Below are 21,060 nucleotides of genomic sequence, written 5' to 3' on the forward strand. Positions count from 1 at the left end.
TGCCAAGACAAGCTCATTTACAGTTTTCAGAGCAAACAACATCACAGTTTTATATTGCTGAAAAAAAGAGACATTTTATCAAAGCTTTTCGTCTTGTACTCATCAGGCCAATTCACAAGAATACCAATGTAAGGGAAAACAACAAATTTAAACTACATTGGCATTCTTTCGAATTGTCCTGATGAGTGCAAGACTAAAATCTTCAAGACTAAAATCTTCAACAAAATGTCTCATTTTTCAGCAATACTCAAGTTCTGTATTACCAAATGACCACAGTCTTATATCTTAACTACCTTTTGCCTCTTCCTCCCTTTTAAAAACATGCACAAATACACTTCTGTCACAGACAGAATTTAAGTGTTCTCTTACTGCCCATGATCAGTATGTTTTGTATGGAAAGAGGTATGTATTTTCTTACCCTTTGAGTGTATATTCCAACTAAATAACTCCGAGGCAAGCTTTTGAGAGTTGAAAAATAAATAGGTTATTTATTTTCATACAGTTGCCCGAATTAAAAGTAACTTCACACGTACTCGGTCTCACTCGCGCTGCACTTTTACAGATTACAGTTATCTCTGTCTCTGATTTACGATTGCTGGTCTCCCATGCGGCAGGTCAGTGGTCCTTTGAATGGATTTGATGATTTAAAGTTGAAGTGAGTGTTTTGTAAAATGAAGGGTTCACAGCAGGTTGTGGTGTTTCTTGTAGTCAAATAGCTATAAGGTTGGTTCTCAAGTAGACTTTAAACTGCAGCAGGTTATATATTCTGGTTGCTTGATGACTTGCAACTTGTTTCTGAGTCGGGTTCACAAAATTAGCTGAACTGATGCTTCTAGTGGCTTTAGTAGAACTGCCTACATACAGCACAAAGCAGACAATGAAAACATGGCTCTCTCTATTTGGCTTTTCACAAATTCAAGGCCTTTTTAAAATAAGGTGTCATGTTCATGTTGAGTCTACATCGTCTGTTGTGGGTTAACACCTGAGGCCCACCCAGCCTAGATTGGATGAGGAAAACCTTCATGATCCAGTGGGAAATTGCTAGTGGCCATTCATTTCCATCTGGCACAAACTGAGTTTCAATCTTTCCTTTTGTCGAGTAATGCGGCAGTCTGGTTTTTCCAAAGTCTTTTGTGTTGGCCCATCCTTAAACAAAGAAATGTGTGAATTATCCATATGGCTGTGGATGCTCATATTTAAATAGGTATTTGACTGAGACTTGCTACTGTCTGTAGCCCAAATGCCAAACGTCACATAATTTGTGGCAGCCATCTTAACAGCTGATTTGTGTCCAATTTTTAAAAGTATTGTCTGAAAGTTCATAATATGACATGCTGGTACTGGGCATGACACTCTGCTATATAAGTGTCAATAATATTGAATGCTAAAAATTAAGTTAGAACATTAGCCAGGTTGAATAAAATTGGCCTCAGTGTCCAGGAATAATCAGCAAACTCATGCTTCTGATTGCAACATGGACATCTGCTTGAAAATAAGCATGCGAGGATGGTGGCAGGATTAGGGTCGACTGCTACCTGCATAATGTAATTAGCTGCAACCACGAACTGTCTAGGAGAACGGCCAATGTAACACAGAGATAAAAGCAAAGAACTGCGGATGCTAGAAATCCAAAACAAAAACAGAAATACCTGGAAAAACTCAGCAGGTCTGGCAGCATCGGCGGAGAAGAGCACAGTTGACGTTTCGAATCCTCATGACCCTTCAACAGAAACTAGTTCTGTTGAAGGGTCATGAGGACTCGAAACGTCAACTGTGCTCTTCTCCGCCGATGCTGCCAGACCTGCTTAGCTTTTCCAGGTATTTCTGTTTCGGCCAATGTAACACCCTTATTCAAAAAGGGAGGGAGACAAAAAACAGATAACTGCAGGCCAGTTAGCCTAACATCTGTCATTGGGAAAATGTTGGAGTCTATTATAAAGGATGTAATAGAGCATTTAGAAGTACATAATCTAATCAAGCAGAGTCAGCATGGCTTCATGAAGGGGAAATCATGCCTAACAAATTTATTAGAATTGCTTGAGGAGGTAACAAGCAGGATAGATAAAGGGGAACCAGTAGACGTAATATAGTTGGATTTCCAAAAGGCGTTCGATAAGGTACCACACATGAGGCTACTTAATAAGATAAGAGCCCATAGGGTTGGGGGTAGTATATTAGCATAGATAGAGGATTGGCTAACCAATAGAAGACAGAGAGTTGGGATAAGGGGTCATTTTCGGGCTGGCAACCTATAACTAGTGGAGTGCCACAAGGATCAGTGACTGGACCTCAATTATTTACAATGTATATTAGTGACTTAGATGAGGGAAGAGAATGCACTCTCGCCAAGTTTGCGGATGACACAAAAATAGGTGGGAAGGCAAGGAGTCTACAGAGTGATATAAACAGGTTAAGTGAGTGGGCAAAACTTGGCAGATGGAATATAATGTGGGAAAATGTGAGGTTATGCACTTTGGCAGAAAGAGTAGAGGAGCTGAACATTATTTAAATTGAGAAAGACTGCAGAAGGCTGCAGCACGAAGGGATTTGGGTGTCCTTGTGCATGAATCCCAAAAAGCTAACATTCAAGTTTAACAGGTAACCGGAAAGGCAAAAGGAATGTTGGCCTTTATTTCAAAGGGAATTGAGTATAAAAGTAGGGAAGTCTTACTAAAACTATACAAGGCACTAGTTAGACCATACCTAGAATACCATGAACAATTTTGGTCCCCTTATATAAGGAAAGGTATATTGGCATTGGAGGCAGTCCAGAGAAGGTTCACTAGGTTGATCCTGGTATGGAGGGATTTTGTTACGAGGAGAGGTTGAGTAGGTTGGGCCTGTACTCATTGCAATTTAGAAGAATGAGAGGCGACCTTATTGAGACATATAAGATTCTTAGGGGGCTTGACAGGTTAGATGCTGAGAGATTGTTTCCCCTTGTGGGAGAGTCTAGTAGCAGAGGGCATAATCTCAGAGAAAGGGGGTGCCCATTTAAAACAGAGATGAGGAGGAATTTCTTCTCTGAGGGTAGTCAACGTGTGGAATTCTTTACTGCAGGGGGCTGTAGAGGCTAGATCATTAAGTCTATTCAAGGCTGAGATAGAGATTTTTAATCAATAATGGAATCAAGGGTTATGTGGAAAAGGCAGAAAAGTGGATTTGAGGATTATCAGTTCAGCCATGATCGCCTAGTGTGACGTCCACTCGGAAGCGCTATGCGAGGGGGGATTCCCTCAGCCAGGAGTGCGCTCTTTTGCGCATGTGCGCGAAAGAGCGCACAGATCTCCCTGAGGCTAAGTGCTGCCTCAGGAAGATCAGCTCAGGTTTAAAATTTGTAATGCAAATGATAAAAAAATTCCTTTACATGTCCCTTCATGTCGCACTGTCACATGAGTGGGGACATGTCCATAACTTCGAATGAAACCTTTAATAAAAATTGAAATAGCCTCATGAAACCTCATCCTGCCCGTGGATGAGGTTTCATGCTTTTTATGAAGCCTGCCAGGGCTCCCAGCCTGACCGCCAACCTTAAGGTTGGACAGGCAGGTCCATTAATAACATTAATTAGTTTTTCAATGGCCTCAATAGGCAGGCGCGCAGCTGACTCCGCTGCACCCCTCCCGACCTGGAAATGGAAATGACGCAGGGTGACAGCAGGAGTTTCACCCGACGTCATCCCACGTCATTTTACGCATTGGCGAGCGGGCCGGCCCCATGAAGATCAGCTGCTTAAGGAGGTAACAAGCAGGATAGATAAAGGGGAACCAGTAGACGTAATATAGTTGGATTTCCAAAAGGCGTTCGATAAGTATTCACACATGAGGCTACTTAATGAGGCAAACATACCGGAGAGAAGGAAGAGGAGAGATCATTTGTAAAACAATATTTAGCTGGTAGTTGCCATAATAAATTATAAGATTAAAAATTGTCTTTTCATAAATTAATCCTTTAAAAATTGAACTTGGTTTGTAATTATTTCACTTCTTACTCTTCTGTTTTGCAGATGCAAAAAAGTATCTAAATTCTTCTGATGCTAGAGAAGCAAAAGCACTGCCAATCTCTGCAACCACTGATGAACCATACAATTTCGCTACCACCAGTACTACTAACAGAATTTCAGAAGTCTCTGGAGAGGATGATGATGCAAACAAAGATGAAGAGGGGGTTGGTGATGATGTTGACAATGAAGGCAGCAAAAAAGAAAGAGAGGCACCATTGGAGTTGATGGGGGAGGTAAAATCATAGCTTATAAATAAGCTTTTAAGTGGTTTTGTGTACCTGACATGGTACATAACCTGATGAGAATACAACAATGACGGAGTGGTATGGAGCAGTGGAGCACTAATGGTCAAATATTTGGAATGAGGAGCAACATGGTTTTAAGTCTTTAATGCAGTCAGGAGGCACTGGAAAGAGTCATCTGTGTTTGCTTGAAGGTGGAAAGAGAAATTAAGAGGCTAGGCAGTGTCTAGTGCACAAACATATCTTGTTAGCAGACCAAATTCGGCTATCAGCGGGTGAGAAAGATGTGAGTATTTTAGGCCTTGGTCTAGGATGCTAGTGCTCCTGCTTAGTATTTTTCCTATGTCTAACTTCCATCTTCATGAATTATGTAGTCCCTGAAATTATGGATAACCTTTCATTGAGAAAGGTAGTTGGGTAGTATGAGTGGTTTATGGATGTGATTGTGTGGCTGAACAACCTTTCTGATATGAAGAAAATTTGAGATGAAAGATTGCGGATGCCCTCTTTGAATTCCAGGACACCATAAAGGACGTTCTTGGTCTGACTTGGAAAGCTAATGCCTGTCTTTCAAGCTTAATCAATGCTTCCTTTGGGTATTAGGAGATTTTCCCAAATTGCTTCTTTTAATTAGAACTTACTGTAACTGAAGGAAATATTTCTCTCAACTGATGAAACATGACATTATATACAATTTGTTACACTTTACCTTTTCAACCATAAAAGGTTAACCATCCCAGTGCAACTGAAATGTCATTCATTTCTAGTATCATCAGGTTCTGAGCATATTAATGTTGATAATGGTTGTCTCTGATGGGGCAAGCCTAGATCACACTTACTACAGTGGCATATTTCATTTGACAGGAGATGTTTTATGTGAGCGACCATAAAAGTTTGACTGGCAAGGTTTCTTATTGTAATTGATCTCCAGTGAAAGACCATCTGCTGAATGTGTCTTGGGCTCTGCCTGGAATTAACTATCACATGGAAGCATAGCTGAGACCAGGGCACATCGTATGGGTTATGCCAAGCTCAACTCACCATCATGTCACTCTATGATTCAATGCAACTGAGCTCATTGCATAGTGCCACCTACCAGCTGATCAACTGGACAGTCTGGAACTGCTGTTTGCAGACATTAGTTCTGTTGTGCTATTCGTTCATCATCACCAGCTTCAGTGCTCGCAAACTCAGCAATATTGTTTTATGACTGCAAACATCCTAATATGAATGATATAGTGAACGTTATGCTATTCTAACAGAACAATAGTGGGATGGATCATGCTTTCAATCAGACTGATTTGCACTGGATTTCAAACATATATCATGTCTACTGGAAGAGATTATGCCATCCTTCTAATTCTAAGGAGTGTCAGACATAGGCATCTACTGTAAATTCTGTATTTAGCAGCAGAAGTATTGTTCTAGGAGGGAGGCAGTGGCGTAGTGGTATTGTCATTGGATAAGTATTCCAGAGACCCAGGGTAATGCTCTGGGGACCTGGGTTCAAATCCCAGCATGACACATGGTGAAAGGCAGTTGAAGGATAGAACTGAAGCCAATCTTTACACACTTCTATATTTATTTACAGAGTTACATATTACAAAATACACCTCCTAAACCAACAGCCACAGTCTGTGTCTATTTATTCTTTCGAGTTATCAACAGTCACAGATTGCAACTCTTTCGAGTACAATCACAGTTCTTGGTTTCCGGGAGTGGGACATGAACCCACAACCCTCTGATTCAAAGGCGAGGGTGCAATGAACTGAGCCACAGCTGACACCTCCAACAGTCACAGATTGCAACTCTTTTGAGTACAATCACAGTTCTTGGTTTCCGGGAGTGGGACTTGAACCCACAACCCTCTGATTCAAAGGCGAGGGTGCTATGAACTGAGCCACAGCTTAACTGGGCATTCACTTGAGCCCCTTATAAATAGACACAGGAGGTGTCAGCTGTGGCTCAGTTCATAGCACCCTCGCCTTTGAATCAGAGAGTTGTGGGTTCATGTCCCACTCCCGGAAAACCAAGAACTGTGATTGTACTCGAATGAGTTGCAATCTGTGACTGTTGATAACTCGAAAGAGTTTCAAACTTTTAATATCCACCACCTGCACACAATTAAACACAATTAATATCAATCAATAACCATGACTCCTGAAATCTGATTCCATGATGACTGGAGGTGTCAGCTGTGGCTCAGTTCACAGCACCCTTGCCTTTGAATCAGAGGGTTGTGGGTTCATGTCCCACTCCCGGAAAACCAAGAACTGTGATTGTACTTGAAAGAAGTTGCAATCTGTGACTGTTGGTAACTCGAAAGAGTTTCCATGATGACTGACTCGAACCTCCTATGTACTTTCCTTCCAATAGTTTTTCTTCATGGAAGCTAAGCCACATGCTGAAATATTAAAGCACTGGAATGTTTATAAACATTTGTAATGATTGCACAGTACAAATGCAAAATGAACTGTTTAAATGTCTGAAGTGCCCACATGCTAAAAGCCTCAGCCAAGACTTTGGTCACTTTACTGCTACGTTTTTGACGGGAGCAGGGTGACATCATGAGTAAAATTGCAAAAAGCCACTGCCGCTGACTTTGTGTCTGAGCAGTTTGGATGGATGGGCATGGTAAGGAGAGCCCTACAAACAAGCCAGTGTATCCTGAATATGAAGGTAAAGCTCAGCAAAAATGGGGCAATACCTGATTGCAATTTACAAGCGATTCCTTTAGGAAATGCTAGTGGACAAATTTCAAATGATTTGTTCAGGTAAAGTTTATATATTTTTGTTTATCGTGCTTGTTTTTCTGAGAGAGTGTGATTGAAAGAAAAAACAAAACAGGCTCTCCGATTACACACTTGTTGCAGATTTTGTTGGTTTTTCATTAAAGACACCGTATATACTGAAAACATATGTAGCTTAGAGAGTGACAAATATAGTGTTTCTCTCATTACAATTTGACTTTAATGTTGAAAACAAAAACAATCTCTAATTATTATCTTGGTTTGCTTACATTTAAAAATGGAAAGAGTCAATTATTAACAGCTGAGAGACAAAGAGAGTAAAAGATAGAAGGAAAGAATGCAGAGAGAATGTGAGGGACTTAAGCATCGATAGATAGAAAGATGCACTTTCAGAACACACAACACACCAAATTTAGTATTTTCAGAGACCTCTGCAAAAATTATAAACCAATGCTGCCTAACCTGCGGTTCCCAATTACTGTCAGGTCCATTTTCTTACCTTTAACCTTTCCTTTCCACGAATAGACATCAGAACTCCACCAGAGAGTCAAACTATCTTTTACCCTTCAGTTGTTCCAGACCTTTGGTTCACAACTGCACACCTCCTGCAGCGAGGCCACATCCTGACAAATGCTAGAAAGGTTACTGTTAGGGAAGAAAACAGTTAAAGAAGGTCAATTGCTAATTATTAGGTTATTTAACTAAGCACCCATTTGGATGTATAAAAGGGATAACAGCTGAGACTAGTGGTGGCTGAGGAGAGTTTTTTGACAAGCAATAAAACTTTGTCTGAAGGAGTCTGTCTTGGTTTCGGTCTTCATTTCCAAGCAACTGTTGGAACTTATCAGTTATTGCAGTGCTTCCAAATGACATCCAACTTAGTCTTTCCAAAACCCAGAACTATCTGATCATGCTCCCAAAGATCAAGGACCTGATTTTCCTTCCAGGGTCAGGAAACCGGCATCAAGACTATTTCTGGGTCCCGATCCTGCCCCATGTGAGAAGCAGTCACAACCCCTAATTTTCACAGATGCAACTTGCTAATTTTTTTAAAATTCATTTACGGGATGTGGGCTTCATTGGCTAGGCTAGCATTTATTGCCCAGCCCTAATTGCCCTTGAGAAGGTGGTGGTGAGCTGCCTTCTTGAACCACTGCAGTACCTGTGGTGTAGGTGCACCCGCAGTGCTGTTAGGGAGGAAGTTCCAGGATTTTGACCCAGTGACAGTATAGGAATGGCAATATATTTCCAAGTCAGGATGGTGAGTGACTTGGAGGGGGACGTCCAGATGGTGGTGTTCCCATATATCTGCTGCCCTTGTCCTTCTAGATAACAGTGGTTGTGGGTTTGTAAGGTGCTGCCTAAGGGGCCTTGGTGAGTTACTGCAGTACATCTTGTAGATGGTACACACTGCTGCCAATATTCGTCAGTGGTGGAGGGAGTGAATGTTTGTGGAATGGGTGCCAGGCAAGAGGGCTGCTTTGTCCTGGATGGTGTCAAGCTTCTTAAGTGTTGTTGCAGCTGCACTCATTCAGGCAAGTGGAGAATATTCCATTACACTCCTGACTTGTGCCTTGTAGATGGTGGATAGGCTTTGGGGAGTCAGGAGGTGAGTTACTCGCCGCAGGATTCCTAGCCTCTGACCTGTTCTTGTAACCACAGTATTTTTATGGCTAGTCCAGTTCAGTTTCTGGTCAATGGTAACCCCCAGGATGTTGACAGTGGGGGATTCAGCAATGATAATGCCATTGAATGTCAAGGGGCGATGGTTAGATTCTCTCTTGTTCGAGATAGTCATTGCCTAGCATTTGTGTGGGGCAAATGTTACTTGGCAAACTTGTCAGCCCAAGCCTGGATATTGTCCAGGTTTTGCTGCATTTGGACATAGACTGCTTCAGTATCTGAGGAGTCACGAATGGTGCTGAGGTTTATGCAATCATCATCGAACATCCCCAATTCAGACCTTATGACAGAAGGAAGGTCATTGATGAAGCAGCTGAAGATGGTTGGGCCTAGGACACTATCCTGAGGATCTCCTGCAGTGATGTCCTTGAACTGAGATGACTGACCTCCAACAACCACAAACATCTTCCTTTGTGATAGGTATGACTCCAACCAGCAGAGGGTGGGTTGACTAAGCAAGTGTGAGCCCAATTTTTAGCAGACCATAAAAGCCATTACTGTGTCTGTCATTTTACAGAGTGAATTGAAGTTTCGGTCATGGGAGAAAAAAGCATAGAGCTGGCACCTGGGGCAGAGTTCTTCCTTGTTTTGCTGCCGCTGATCTGGAAGTCTTCCGTGAGGCAATGAGGGAGTTCCTGCTTCCAGAGCATTGCAAGAGAAGGCCATCCACCCAAACCAAGCAGGCATGGATCGAGCTTGCTGAGACTGTCAGCAGACAAAGTGTGGTGAGGAAGAACTAGGTTGAGTGCTGGAAAAGACTCAATGATCTTGTTCACTCTGGCCAGAGCAAACAAGGAGTGCAACCCCAGACCCTCCAGCAGACACACCAGCTGAGGAGCTGATGGTACATGCTGCTCCTGAATATGAGAGGAATGTGTGCCCATGCTGCTTACTGACTCCTCAACAAGGCTCAGAGCCCTAGAACTGTTGAGGACTTGATAGCACTGATACATGCAGCATCCTATGACATTGACCATAGAGGCTTACTCTTTAGTCTTTGTGGGAAAATAGGGCACATAATGCCCGTGAAAGGACGTTGACAGGAGGAAGAGTGCCTTATTTACATGTTGTGACCACCACAAAGGAGGGAACCAAGGAGGTTGTCAGGGTAGCCCCCAGGAGCAAGTCGGGGAAGGCAAATGGAGGGAGTTCCTGCTTCCAGAGCTTTGGTGGAGAGGGTCAAAATAGTTAAGTCAGTAAATGAAAGGGATGGAGAGCATTCTTCCCCCCTGACAGCATGCAGAAGACTCAGCTGCATTGGGAAACCTCAGAACTGTAGAGGCTAGTTCTCATAATCTCTTAAAGTGTCTCCCACAGGTTCTGACGTGGAGTGTGAAGGACAAATTTCTGTGTCTGCACCAGGGCAAGTTCTGGCATCAGAGACATCAGAGCGAGAACTGTCACATTTTGCAAGTGCAGCCTCCATCGGTGCAGATACTGTCACCTCAGTGGATCCTCACACATGATTAGATAAGGTGGCACGAGACGTTCAGCACGTCACGAGTGAGCAGGAGGAGGTGAGAGGGGTAGAAGTAACTAGAGGATGGAGGACATACATAGCCCTGCTCAGCTATACACAAATGCATACGCTGGTGAGAAGTGACTGAAGCATTCTGGGAGAAGTCATCGCAGCCACCGCGACTCAGGAGGGAATCGAGGAGAAGGACTCTTGCACTCAACAGGAGGAAGAGCATCCAACAGAGGGCGCCGGTGAGAAGTGACTGAAGCATTCTAGGAGAAGTCATCGCAGCCACCGCGACTCAGGAGGAAATCGAGGAGGACCCACTGTCAAAGAACGGAATAGCCCCAAACATTACATTGCTGTAGTGTTTCCATCCCTCCCTCCTCCTCAAACCTAAAAAAAAAAGAGAGAGGAAGAGGCAGTGCCTTCAGGAGTGCACCAGACCTGCGAAGGACACTCTTCTGAAAGTGGATTTTAAAGAAAAAGCAGCTGATCGGTGAGTAAATCCTGGGAGCAGACTCAGAGGGAGGAGCACTGGAGCGGTGAGTATAAATCTAGCTTACCGCGGGGATTCGTGACCTTATCTCCAGGGAGCAGACTCGGAGGGAGGAGCACTGGAGCAGTGAGTATAAATCTAGCTTACCTCGGGGATTCGCGGCCTTGTCTCCAGGGAGCAGACTCGGAGGGAGGAGCACTGGAGCGGTGAGTATAAATCTAGCTTACCTCGGGGATTCGCGGCCTTGTCTCTAGGGAGCAGACTCGGAGGGAAGAGCACCGGAGCAGTGACCTCGGGGCACAGAGTAACTGAAGCCAAAACTGAAAAAGTGACGTCACAGGAAAGCTGTGACCTGATTGGTTGGTAGGAAATCTGCACCAAATTTGAAAAAAAAACTGCAAAGCTAATTAATAAATTAATTATCTAAGTAGAGATGGCTGGACAGGTGATGTGCTGTAGCTGTATGATGTGGGAGCTGGCAGCTCCCATTGCAAGCCGCAGTGACCACATCTGCAGCAAGTGTTAGTTGCTGGAGGAACTCCGGCTCAGAATTGATGAGCTGGAATCCGAGCTCCGGATGCCGCGGCACACCTGGGAGGGGGAGAGTTACCTGCACGCTTGGTATCAGGAGGCGGTCACACCCAGTAGATTAAATACCTCAAGTCCGGTCAGGGTCAGCAGGGTGTGACTGCAAGTGAGGCAAGTAGAGGGATCCTGTGTTCAGGAACAGAGGAGCCTCAGCTCCTGACCTTGTCCAACAGGTACGAGTTACTTGCTCCCTGTGTGGATGAGGAAGAGGGCTGTAGGGAGGATGAGCCAGCTGACCACGGCACAGTGGCACAGGAGGCCATTCAAGAGGGGGTAGTAAAAAGACTAGTGGTAGTTGTAGGGGTTTCTATAATTAGGGGAATTGATAGCTTCCTTTGTAAGCAGGATCGAGAGTCCCGTATCAAGAGTTGCCTGCCCGGTGCCAGGGTGAGGGACATCTCTGACCGGTTTGAAAGGATATTGGAGAGGGAGGGGGAGGATCCAGTTGTTGTGGTCCACATCAGGACAAATAACATAGGTAAGACTAGGAAAGAGGACCTGTTTGGGGATTATCTGGAACTAGGAGCTAAATTAAAGAACAGGTCCTCAAGGGTTATAATCTCCGGATTACTACCCGAGCCACATGCAAATTGGCATAGGGACGTGAGAATAAGGGAAGTAAACGTGGCTAAAGGAGTGGTGCGGGAAAGAGGGGTTCCATTTCATGGGGCACTGGCATCAGTATTGGAACAGGAGGGATCTGTACTGTTGGGACGGTCTCCACCTGAACCGATCTGGAACCAATGTTCTAGCGAAAAGGGTAAATAGGGTGGTCAACAGGACTTTAAACTTGAAAGGGGGGCGGGGGGAGGGTAAAACTCCAAGAAGTATGACTAATGGGAAACAAAGCAGCAGGTTAGCGTGTGGGGGAGTGGATTCAACTTCATGGAAAATTATGAAAAAACTGAAAAGAAAGGAGAGCCCAGGAGAGGCTATTAAAGTCTCCAGAACACAAAATAGGACAGAGTGTTTGGAAAGGGCTAGGAATCTAACTTCAAGCACATCAGATAAAGGGACGACAATGAGAAAGGGGATGGGAAATACAGGACCGAAGGTGTTGTATCTGAATGCACGCAGTATACGAAATAAGGTCAATGAGCTTGTGGCACAGATTGAAATTGGCAGGTATGATGTGGTGGGCATCACGGAGACATGGCTGCAAGGGGATCAGGACTGGGAGCTAAATATCCAAGGATATACATCCTATCGAAAAGATAGGCAGGTTGGCAGAGCGGGTGGGGTTGCTTTGTTAGTAAGAAATGAAATTAAATCGATAGCAAGAAATGATGTAAGGTCAGATGATGTAGAATCTGTGTGGGTAGAGTTGAGCAACTGCAAAGGTAAAAAAAACATAATGGGAGTTATGTACAGGCCTCCGAACAGTAGTCAGGATGTGTGGCACAAGATACACCAGGAGATAGAAAAAGTGTGTAAGAAAGGCAAGGTTACAGTGATCATGGGGGATTTCAATATGCAGGTAGACTGGGAAAATCAGGTTGGTAGTGGATCCCAAGAAAAGGAATTTGTGGAATGTCTACGAGATGGCTTTTTGGAGCAGCTTGTGGTGGAGCCCACTAGGGAACAGGCAATTCTAGATTTAGTGATGTGTAATGAGGCAGATTTGATAAGGGAGCTTAAGGTGAAGGAACCTTAGGAGGAAGTGACCATAATATGATAGAATTTACCCTGCAATTTGAGAGGAAAAAGCTGGAATCAGATGTAACGGTATTACAGTTGAATAAAGGCAACTACAGAGTCATGAGGGAGGAGCTGGCCAGAATTGACTGGGAGATGAGCCTAGCAGGAAAGACAGTGGAACAGCAATGGCAGGAGTTTCTGGGAGTAATTTGGGAGACACAGCAAAAATTCATCCCTAGGAAGAAGAAGCATACTAAAGGGAGGACGAGGCAACCCAGGCTGACAAGGGAAGTCAGGGACAGCATAAAAGCTAAAGAGAAAGCATACAATGCGGTGAAGAGCAATGGGAAACCAGGGGATTGGGAAGCCTACAAAGACCAACAGAGGACAACTAAAAAAGAAATAAGGAGGGAGAAGATTAAATATGAGGGTAAACTAGCCAGTAATATAAAAAAAGATCGCAAGAGTTTTTTTAGATATATAAAGGGTAAGAGAGAGGCAAAAGTGGACATTGGGCCGCTGGAAAATGACGCTGGAGAAGTAGTAGTGGGGAACAAAGAAATGGCGGAGGAGCTGAATAGGTACTTTGCGTCAGTCTTCACAGTGGAAGACACGAGTGACATCCCCAAAGTTCAAGAGAGTCGGGGGGCAGAGGTGAGTATGGTGACCATTACCAAGGAGAAGGTGCTAGGAAAACTGAAGGGTCTGAAGGTGGATAAATCACCTGGACCAGATGAATTGCACCCCAGAGTTCTGAAGGAGATAGCTGAAGAGATAGTGGAGGCGTTAGTGGTGATCTTTCGGGAATCACTGGAGTCAGGGAGGTCCCAGAGGACTGGAAAATTGCTAATGTAACCCCCTGTTTAAGAAGGGAGTGAGGCAAAAGATGGGAAATTACAGGCCGATTAGCCTGACCTCGGTCGTTGGTAAGATTTTAGAGTCCATTATTAAGGATGAGATTTCAGAATACTTGGAAGTGCATGGTAAAATCGGGCAAAGTCAGCATGGTTTCATCAAGGGGAGGTCATGCTTGACAAATCTGTTAGAATTCTTTGAAGAGGTAACGAGTAGGTTAGACAAAGGAGAGCCAATGGATGTTATCTACTTGGACTTCCAGAAGGCCTTTGACAAGGTGCCGCACAGGAGGCTGCTCAGAAAGATAAGAGCCCATGGTGTTAGAGGCAAGGTACTAGCATGGATAGAAGACTGGCTGTCTGGCAGGAGGCAGAGAGTGGGGATAAGGGGGTCCTTCTCAGGATGGCGGCTGATGACTAGTAGAGTTCCACAGGGGTCAGTGTTGGGACCACAACTTTTCACTTTATACATTAATGATCTAGATGAAAGAACTGAGGGCATCCTGGCTAAGTTTGCAGATGATACAAAGATAGATGGAAGGACGGGTAGTATTGAGGAGGCGGGGAGGCTGCAGAAGGATTTGGACAGGTTAGGGGAATGGGCAAAGAAGTGGCAGATGGAATACAATGTAGGGAAGTGTGAGGTCATGCACTTTGGTAGGAAGAATAGAGGCATAGACTATTTTCTAAATGGGGAGAGAATTCAGAAATCTGGAGTGCAAAGGGACTTGGGAGTCCTAGTCCAGGATTCTCTTAAGGTTAACTTGCAGGTTTAATCGGTAGTTAGGAAGGCAAATGCAATGTTGGCATTTATTTTGAGAGGACTAGAATATAAAAGCAGGGATGTGCTGCTGAGGCTTTATAAGGAACACAAAAACAAAACCAAAAATACCTGGAAAAACTCAGCAGGTCTGGCAGCATCGGTGGAGAGGAGCACAGTTGACGTTTTGAGGCCTCATGACCCTTCAACAGAACTTCTGTTGAAGGGTCATGAGGACTCGAAACGTCAACTGTGCTCCTCTCCACCCATGCTGCCAGACCTGCTGAGTTTTTCCAGGTATTTTTGTTTTTGTTTTTGTTTTGGATTTCCAGCATCCGCAGTTCTTTGCTTTTATCTCTGAGGCTTTATAAGGCTCTGGTCAGACCACATTTAGAATATTGTGAGCAATTTTGGGCCCCGTATCTCAGGAAGGATGTGCTGGCCCTGGAGAGGGTCCAGAGGAGGTTCACGAGAATGATCCTAGGAATGAAAGGCTTAACACATGAGGAACGTTTGAGGACTCTGGGTCTATACTCGATGGAGTTTAGAAGGATGAGGGGGGATCTGATTGAAACTTACAGAATACTGAAAGGCCTGGATAGAGTGGACGTGGGGAAGATGTTTCCATTAGTAGGAGAGACTAGGACCCAAGGGCACAGCCTCAGAGTAAAGGGAAGACCTTTTAGAACAGAGATGAGGAGAAACTTCTTTAGCCAGAGAGTGGTGAATCTATGGAATTCATTGCCACAGAAGGCTGTGGAGGCCAGGTCATTGAGTGTATTTAAGACCGAGATAGATAGGTTCTTGACTGGTAAGGGGATCAAAGGTTACGGGGAGAAGGCGGGAGAATGGGGTTGAGAAACTTATCAGCCATGATTGAATGGCGGAGCAGACTCGATGTGCCAAATGGCCTAATTTCTGCTCCTATGTCTTATGGTCTTATGGTCTATGCAGGGCTTCAGGAGTCACAAGAAGGGAGACTCTATTAGTCCAGCAGTGACAGATGTGCTCCCATATATTAGAGCTCCCTGAGGCACTGCAGGGTCATGGGCTGAGAATGTAGGATTCCAATCAGCCGATGTGTGCCACAATGTCTCAGTACTTTGAGTGCATGAGCTCCTTTATAGAGAGAGTGGCTGACCTTGTGGAGAGCCATATGTGGCAGCACTCTGAGTGGATGCAGAAGCAGCGCACTAACATGCACAGAATTCATGCTGCACTGTAACCTTGACTGGTCAGTGGCGTTGATGGTGCTGAGATGTTTAGACTGGATGCCAGTTGCGTCCAACATTGTGCTCCCCTCCAACCACCCAGAGTGCCAGCCAAGGATTGAGGTAGTCACCAAGGAAGTCAAGGCTCCTACCCATCATGGAGCACCAACATCATCATTGGCCTCCTTGTCTCCTCGGATTGAGGGGACACCTGTGCAGCAGTGCCCAGTGACAGAGGCTGGTGCTCCATTGCCCCTGCAGCAGCCTCCGGAGTTGTCTCTACAGGCACCTCCGTGACGAGATCAACTGCCACGTGCGTCCCAGCCACAAGCAGAGCCAGGTGAGAAGGTTGCCTCCACCTCATCCGAAGCCTTGAGGAACAAAGCTTGGCCAAGATCAAAGTCTACTGCATCAGGCAGAACTTTGAGTAGGTCACTGGGTTTGCCTCTAGTATAAATGTGCACCACGTTTTTTTTTAACACTATGTAAATATTGACACTAGAAATGTGAGCTTCCATTCTTTAATGGCGAGACTGGAAAAGAGGGAAGAGGTGGTGAAAGGAAGCAAAGGTCCCTTTGGTGGGCTGTGAAACCTCTGGACAGATATGCACCATTCATTGGTGGTAGGAATGGATCAATTCCAGGCTGCGTCTTCTATCGAAGTATTCGCATAGGCAGCTCGCAATGAGTTCCAGACCATGCTGTCCTCTTGGGTTAGAAGGCTCAGCTGGAGATTGATGGCATTCTGACAAGACCTTGAACCGGTCCTGGCCACTTCCCTGTGCAGCAGGGCACCTCTGTCTTCCTTCTGTTCTTCTTCCTCCTCTTCCATGTCCTGCTCCACCTTTCCTTCCAATGAGTGTGTCGTTCTAGGGCCTCACCCTCTTCTAGTTCTACACCCGTCTGCGGACCCATGGGCTGAATCTTCCGGTCGGCGTGTGGGGGTGGGCCCAACACGCCAACGTAAAACAACACGCGATGACATTGGCCGTGCATCCCGACATCATCGCGTGTCATCTCAATATTTCGTTTGGCGTGCACGCGCCAGAGGTGGCTGCATGCCTGTCAAAATGTCAGCGGCCTATTAAGAATGTAATTAAAGTATTTAAGAACACTGCCCGGTCACCCTTAAGGTTGGCATGCAGGCAAAAACCTCAAGCGGCCTTCGTTTTTTCAGGAAACCTCATCCACAGGCGGGATGAGGTTTCCTGAAACCTTTATAAAACACTTAAATAAATTTTCCCAACTTCACAAACATGTTCCATCTCTTGTGACACTGTCACATGAGGGGACATGTTTAAATAAATTTTTTTCTTCAATTATTAAAATGTTTCATAATCTATTCAATCTCCCCGAGGCAGCTCCGTGCCTAAGGGAGATTGCTGCACTCTTAAGAGTGCAGGCCCCGACTCTCCCTCCGCCCCCACAGGTTAGAACTACTGGCCGGGCGTTACGCTGGGCGGGCCTTAATTGGCCCACCCACGTAAAATGGCACGCAGCCGATCACGGGTGGCAATTGGCCCCGCTCCCACCCAGCCCACCCACCATAAGTAAAATCCTGGCCCATGTTCTGGACATGCAGCAGACATCACAGTGCAGGAGACCATTACAGGAGTGTACTGCAGGGCAGCACTCGACTGGCCCAGGCACCGGAATTGCATCTGCAGAAGCCCGGCAGCCATCACATTGATGGTCCTTGTGGGCAAATAGCTTTGGTTCCTTGCCTCTGTCTTAAGGTCACGTAAAGGGGTGAATAGCCATCTCTTCAAGGGATGTCCCCTAGAATCCATCTAGGTGTTTTGGGGGTTGGAATGAAGGGCTGCAGCACCTTGGGCTAGTGGAGAATGATGGCATCATGGCAGCTGCCAGAAAGTGAGTGCACACTTAGAGGAAGCTCTTGTTGTGGTAGCAGTTGCAGATTGAGGGAGTGGAAACCCTTCCTGTTGATGAATCTCACTGACTGGCCAGTCAATGCCTTGACGAGCACATGGGTCCAATCGGTGATGCCCTGTACCTGAGGGAATCCTACAATGGAAGCAAAACAATTGCCTTCAGTGTCTGTGAGGCGCCATCTGTCTGGAATTGAATGTACTGTCCAATCCCTAGGAAAAGAGAGCACCAGGAATCTGTGATATGCAGAGGTGTGCAGCCATTAATGAGAGCTACCAAGGTCCGCGTCTGATCCTTGGAAGGATCCAGAGGTGAATAAGTTCCAGGCCACAATGAATTTGATAGTTACTAGAAGGGCATGGTGAGCAGTGCTGCAAAGTGTGAGATCTCCCACCACAAATCTCTGTGAACATCTGCCTGGAGAGTTGCAGTCTCTCATGGCACTGGATCTCATTCATTGCCGGGTAGCTCCATCTTCGCCAGTTGTTGTTATGCTGAAGGTTTGGCCTCTGCTGCCTTCCTGCCCCTTGAACCTCTCCTCTGCCCTCCTCGTGCACATGATTCTGCCTGTCTTGCAGAGGATGTTGCTTCTTATTGCCATTTGACCCAAAATCTGAGAGTCATGTTCCCATTGCCAGCTGCTGCCTCCCTTGCGTTTAGCTGGACGCTGAATAATGCCTGAAAGCCTTAACCCCTCCTCTTATGCCTTTGCAATGCCAGAAGGGTGACAACCCATTGCACTGCCTGAGTGCAAAAGAACACTCTCCCCACAATATGTGCACAACATTCTCCCTTTTATGGGCCCACCTCATTTTACGGGGCAGCCATGACTGACTCCCCACTGTTTTGCCGCCTCCATTCCCCAGGTCTGGGCCTGACCCAGCTTACAATCTGTGTGCCCCATCAAAATCCCAAACTGGCTCTCTACGAGCTCTCAGTGAGCTCCTGAACTAGCTTAACTGACCTTATTGCTGAATCGGGCAGGTTTCCAGGGCCATTCTCATGAAAGTCGCCAGTGGCAGAAACAGTGAAGCACCGCCTGCCTCCATTCCTCCTCCAGTGGCACCTAAAAATCCTGCCGCCCACCGACTGCCCCAATACTGTTAAACTCTTCCCCTTCTCATTATTGATTGATACCAGAGGCTAGAAATTACTTCTTCCCCAACCCCATCCCATATTCCAGGATCATAGCAATTGCCCCACTTGGGGTTCATCCCTGTGCGGTGTTCGCCACTGCTGTCGCTCTTCTCAACAATCAAGAAAGGAATTTGATGCGGCAACTAGGCACAGTTTAAGTGGACTGTCTGTGACGGTCAAAGATGTGGAAGAAGTTTTCAAGATTTCTCCTTTTAAATTTTCTCCTTTCCCATGGCAATTATTGATAGATCTGTAGTTGGTCACTGCAGGAAAATAGCTCTGTACATTTCCCACTTTGCTGAAGCAGGTCCTAGCTTAATGCAGACATGTTTTGAATTAGGACTTTTATGATTGAGCAGTTGGTAAAGCTGAGTTATTTTTTAAAAATCCCAGAGGGAAACTTTAAACAACTGTCATAACCTATAATTTTAAGTGTTATGTTTGAGATGCAACTCTAAATTTAGGAATCATACCACCAGTTCTCAAGAGGTTTTATATTAAGCTAAATGAAACATTTTATTAATTTACACAAGTTATATATATATACATGGCTACAGATTACTACGATCATAACTTTTAACAAATTCCCAAACTAATCTCCATTAAGGCAACAGCAACCCATAGATTTAACCAGACACTGGGCAAAGCATTTTCATCTTACGAATTCAAAATGAGGTTCTTTTCACTCTGGTTCCTGTGGAGACAGTTGGAGGTTTACAGCTGTTTTTGATCTCACATTGCCTCTGCTGTACACACACAAAACTGCTGAAGTTATACCTAGCACAGCCCATTGAATGTAAATTCGCATTGTATCACCAGCCTCTTTGAATTCCACCTTTTAATAATAAAACCCCTTTCATAGTACCAATTTTATTAGTAATATAAACATATTGCTTGGTATCTGCTAGCTAGGTGGTAGTTTTCATCCCACTTCTTAAATGCTCTATTCAAAAAATGCAAATGCGCTCAACCTCTCTGTTTACATCTCAAAACTAGCACACATCAAAGCACCCAGACGAGCTGGCTTTAACCCAATTAAGACACACCCACAGACTAAACCTCTATTTTAAAAGAAAAATATTTTCCAATAATATATACGTTAATAGCTTTATGACAAGGATGGAATGATGTGGCCTGGCAGGAGTTACAATGGATATTATCATCCTCCAGTGCACCTTTTTCCGTGCCATCTGCAATGAAGTAAGCTGACACAGGACGTCTACACCCCCGCTTCCAATGGAAATTTAATAGTTACATTCAAATGTGTAATATATTCATGATATTCTATTCTTTATAGAGAAATTAGTAATTCATCTCTTACAACAAATTCTAAAAATTTTAATGAATGTAGGGCAGCTGCTGGACACCCAGCAGGCACATCATGCCTGAGGTATGTTGTTGGGAAACCAACTTCCGTTATTTCCAATCTCAACTCATTTACATTGTTCAGGTGCATTCGTATTTCAAAGAAGGCTCAGTACTCCCCATCAAAAGATGTTATGAGATCTTAAAACAGTGCAGTAGGGGCAACAACCTGACATTTCTTCATTGTATCTGGGAAATTGGCAATCCTTAAATGTAATTATAAGGAAAATCACTCCTTTTATAATTATTTTTGTGAACTGCATTCAGGTGGTACAAACATAGCATTCATCACTCCCATGAGGTAGCATAGACAGCATTCAAGCCTAACAATATTGTTTCGATTGTTGTTGAAGAAATAGTATGTTGCAGGATTAATATTTTCATTGTATGCAGTAAGATTGGTGTGTTGTACTAACCCTTTTATTCAATAAGCACTTCTTGGCAGCTGAGGAGCAGTGATGCAGTGTCACCTGCTGGCCTGAGGGTTGCACTTTTTGCTAAGTGTCTCTTTCCAGTATTAATAAGATGACACATATAATATGTAGTTGGCATTTCAGAGCAGAAACATGATATGGTACTAATGGTCAAAGCAGACGTTTTAACTGATCCACATTTTCTGCAGATATATTAAATTGTATCCTTTAATTCACGACCTGATGCAGCTTTGTTGGAAACACGCAAAAAAAATTATGTGATAGAAGAGTTAAAGTAGAACAGCTTTTGGGATCACATCTTTCTCCACGGTTAGTTGTTTAATTGTCCACCGCCTTTCATCAACTGGATGTGGCAGGGCTGCAGAGATTTGATCTGATCTGTCTATTGCAAGCTGTTACTTATGTTTTAGCATATATCATGGGTATGCCTAGTGCTGCTTTTGGCATACTGGGTTGACTCCGTGGCTTGATGGTAAAGGCAGAGTGAAAGCTATGCTGGGCCAAGAGGTTGCAGATGTGGCTGAATACAATTCAGCTACTACTGATA

General features: G+C 44.6%; 1 protein-coding gene across 2 annotated transcripts in view; it reads left to right on the plus strand.

The window, feature by feature from the left end:
- erich2 (glutamate-rich 2) overlaps nt 1-21,060 on the plus strand; it is a 199,266-nt gene that overhangs the window by 115,917 nt on the left and 62,289 nt on the right. For both annotated transcript variants that reach the window (XM_078551372.1, XM_078551373.1), the window contains one exon: nt 4,007-4,236. In XM_078551372.1, the coding sequence (XP_078407498.1) occupies nt 4,007-4,236 (230 nt within the window). The remainder of the gene's footprint in view (nt 1-4,006; nt 4,237-21,060) is intronic.

This window comes from Cetorhinus maximus, chromosome 11 (assembly GCF_964194155.1).
Source record: "Cetorhinus maximus chromosome 11, sCetMax3.hap1.1, whole genome shotgun sequence".
Classification (NCBI taxonomy): Eukaryota; Metazoa; Chordata; class Chondrichthyes; order Lamniformes; family Cetorhinidae; genus Cetorhinus; species Cetorhinus maximus.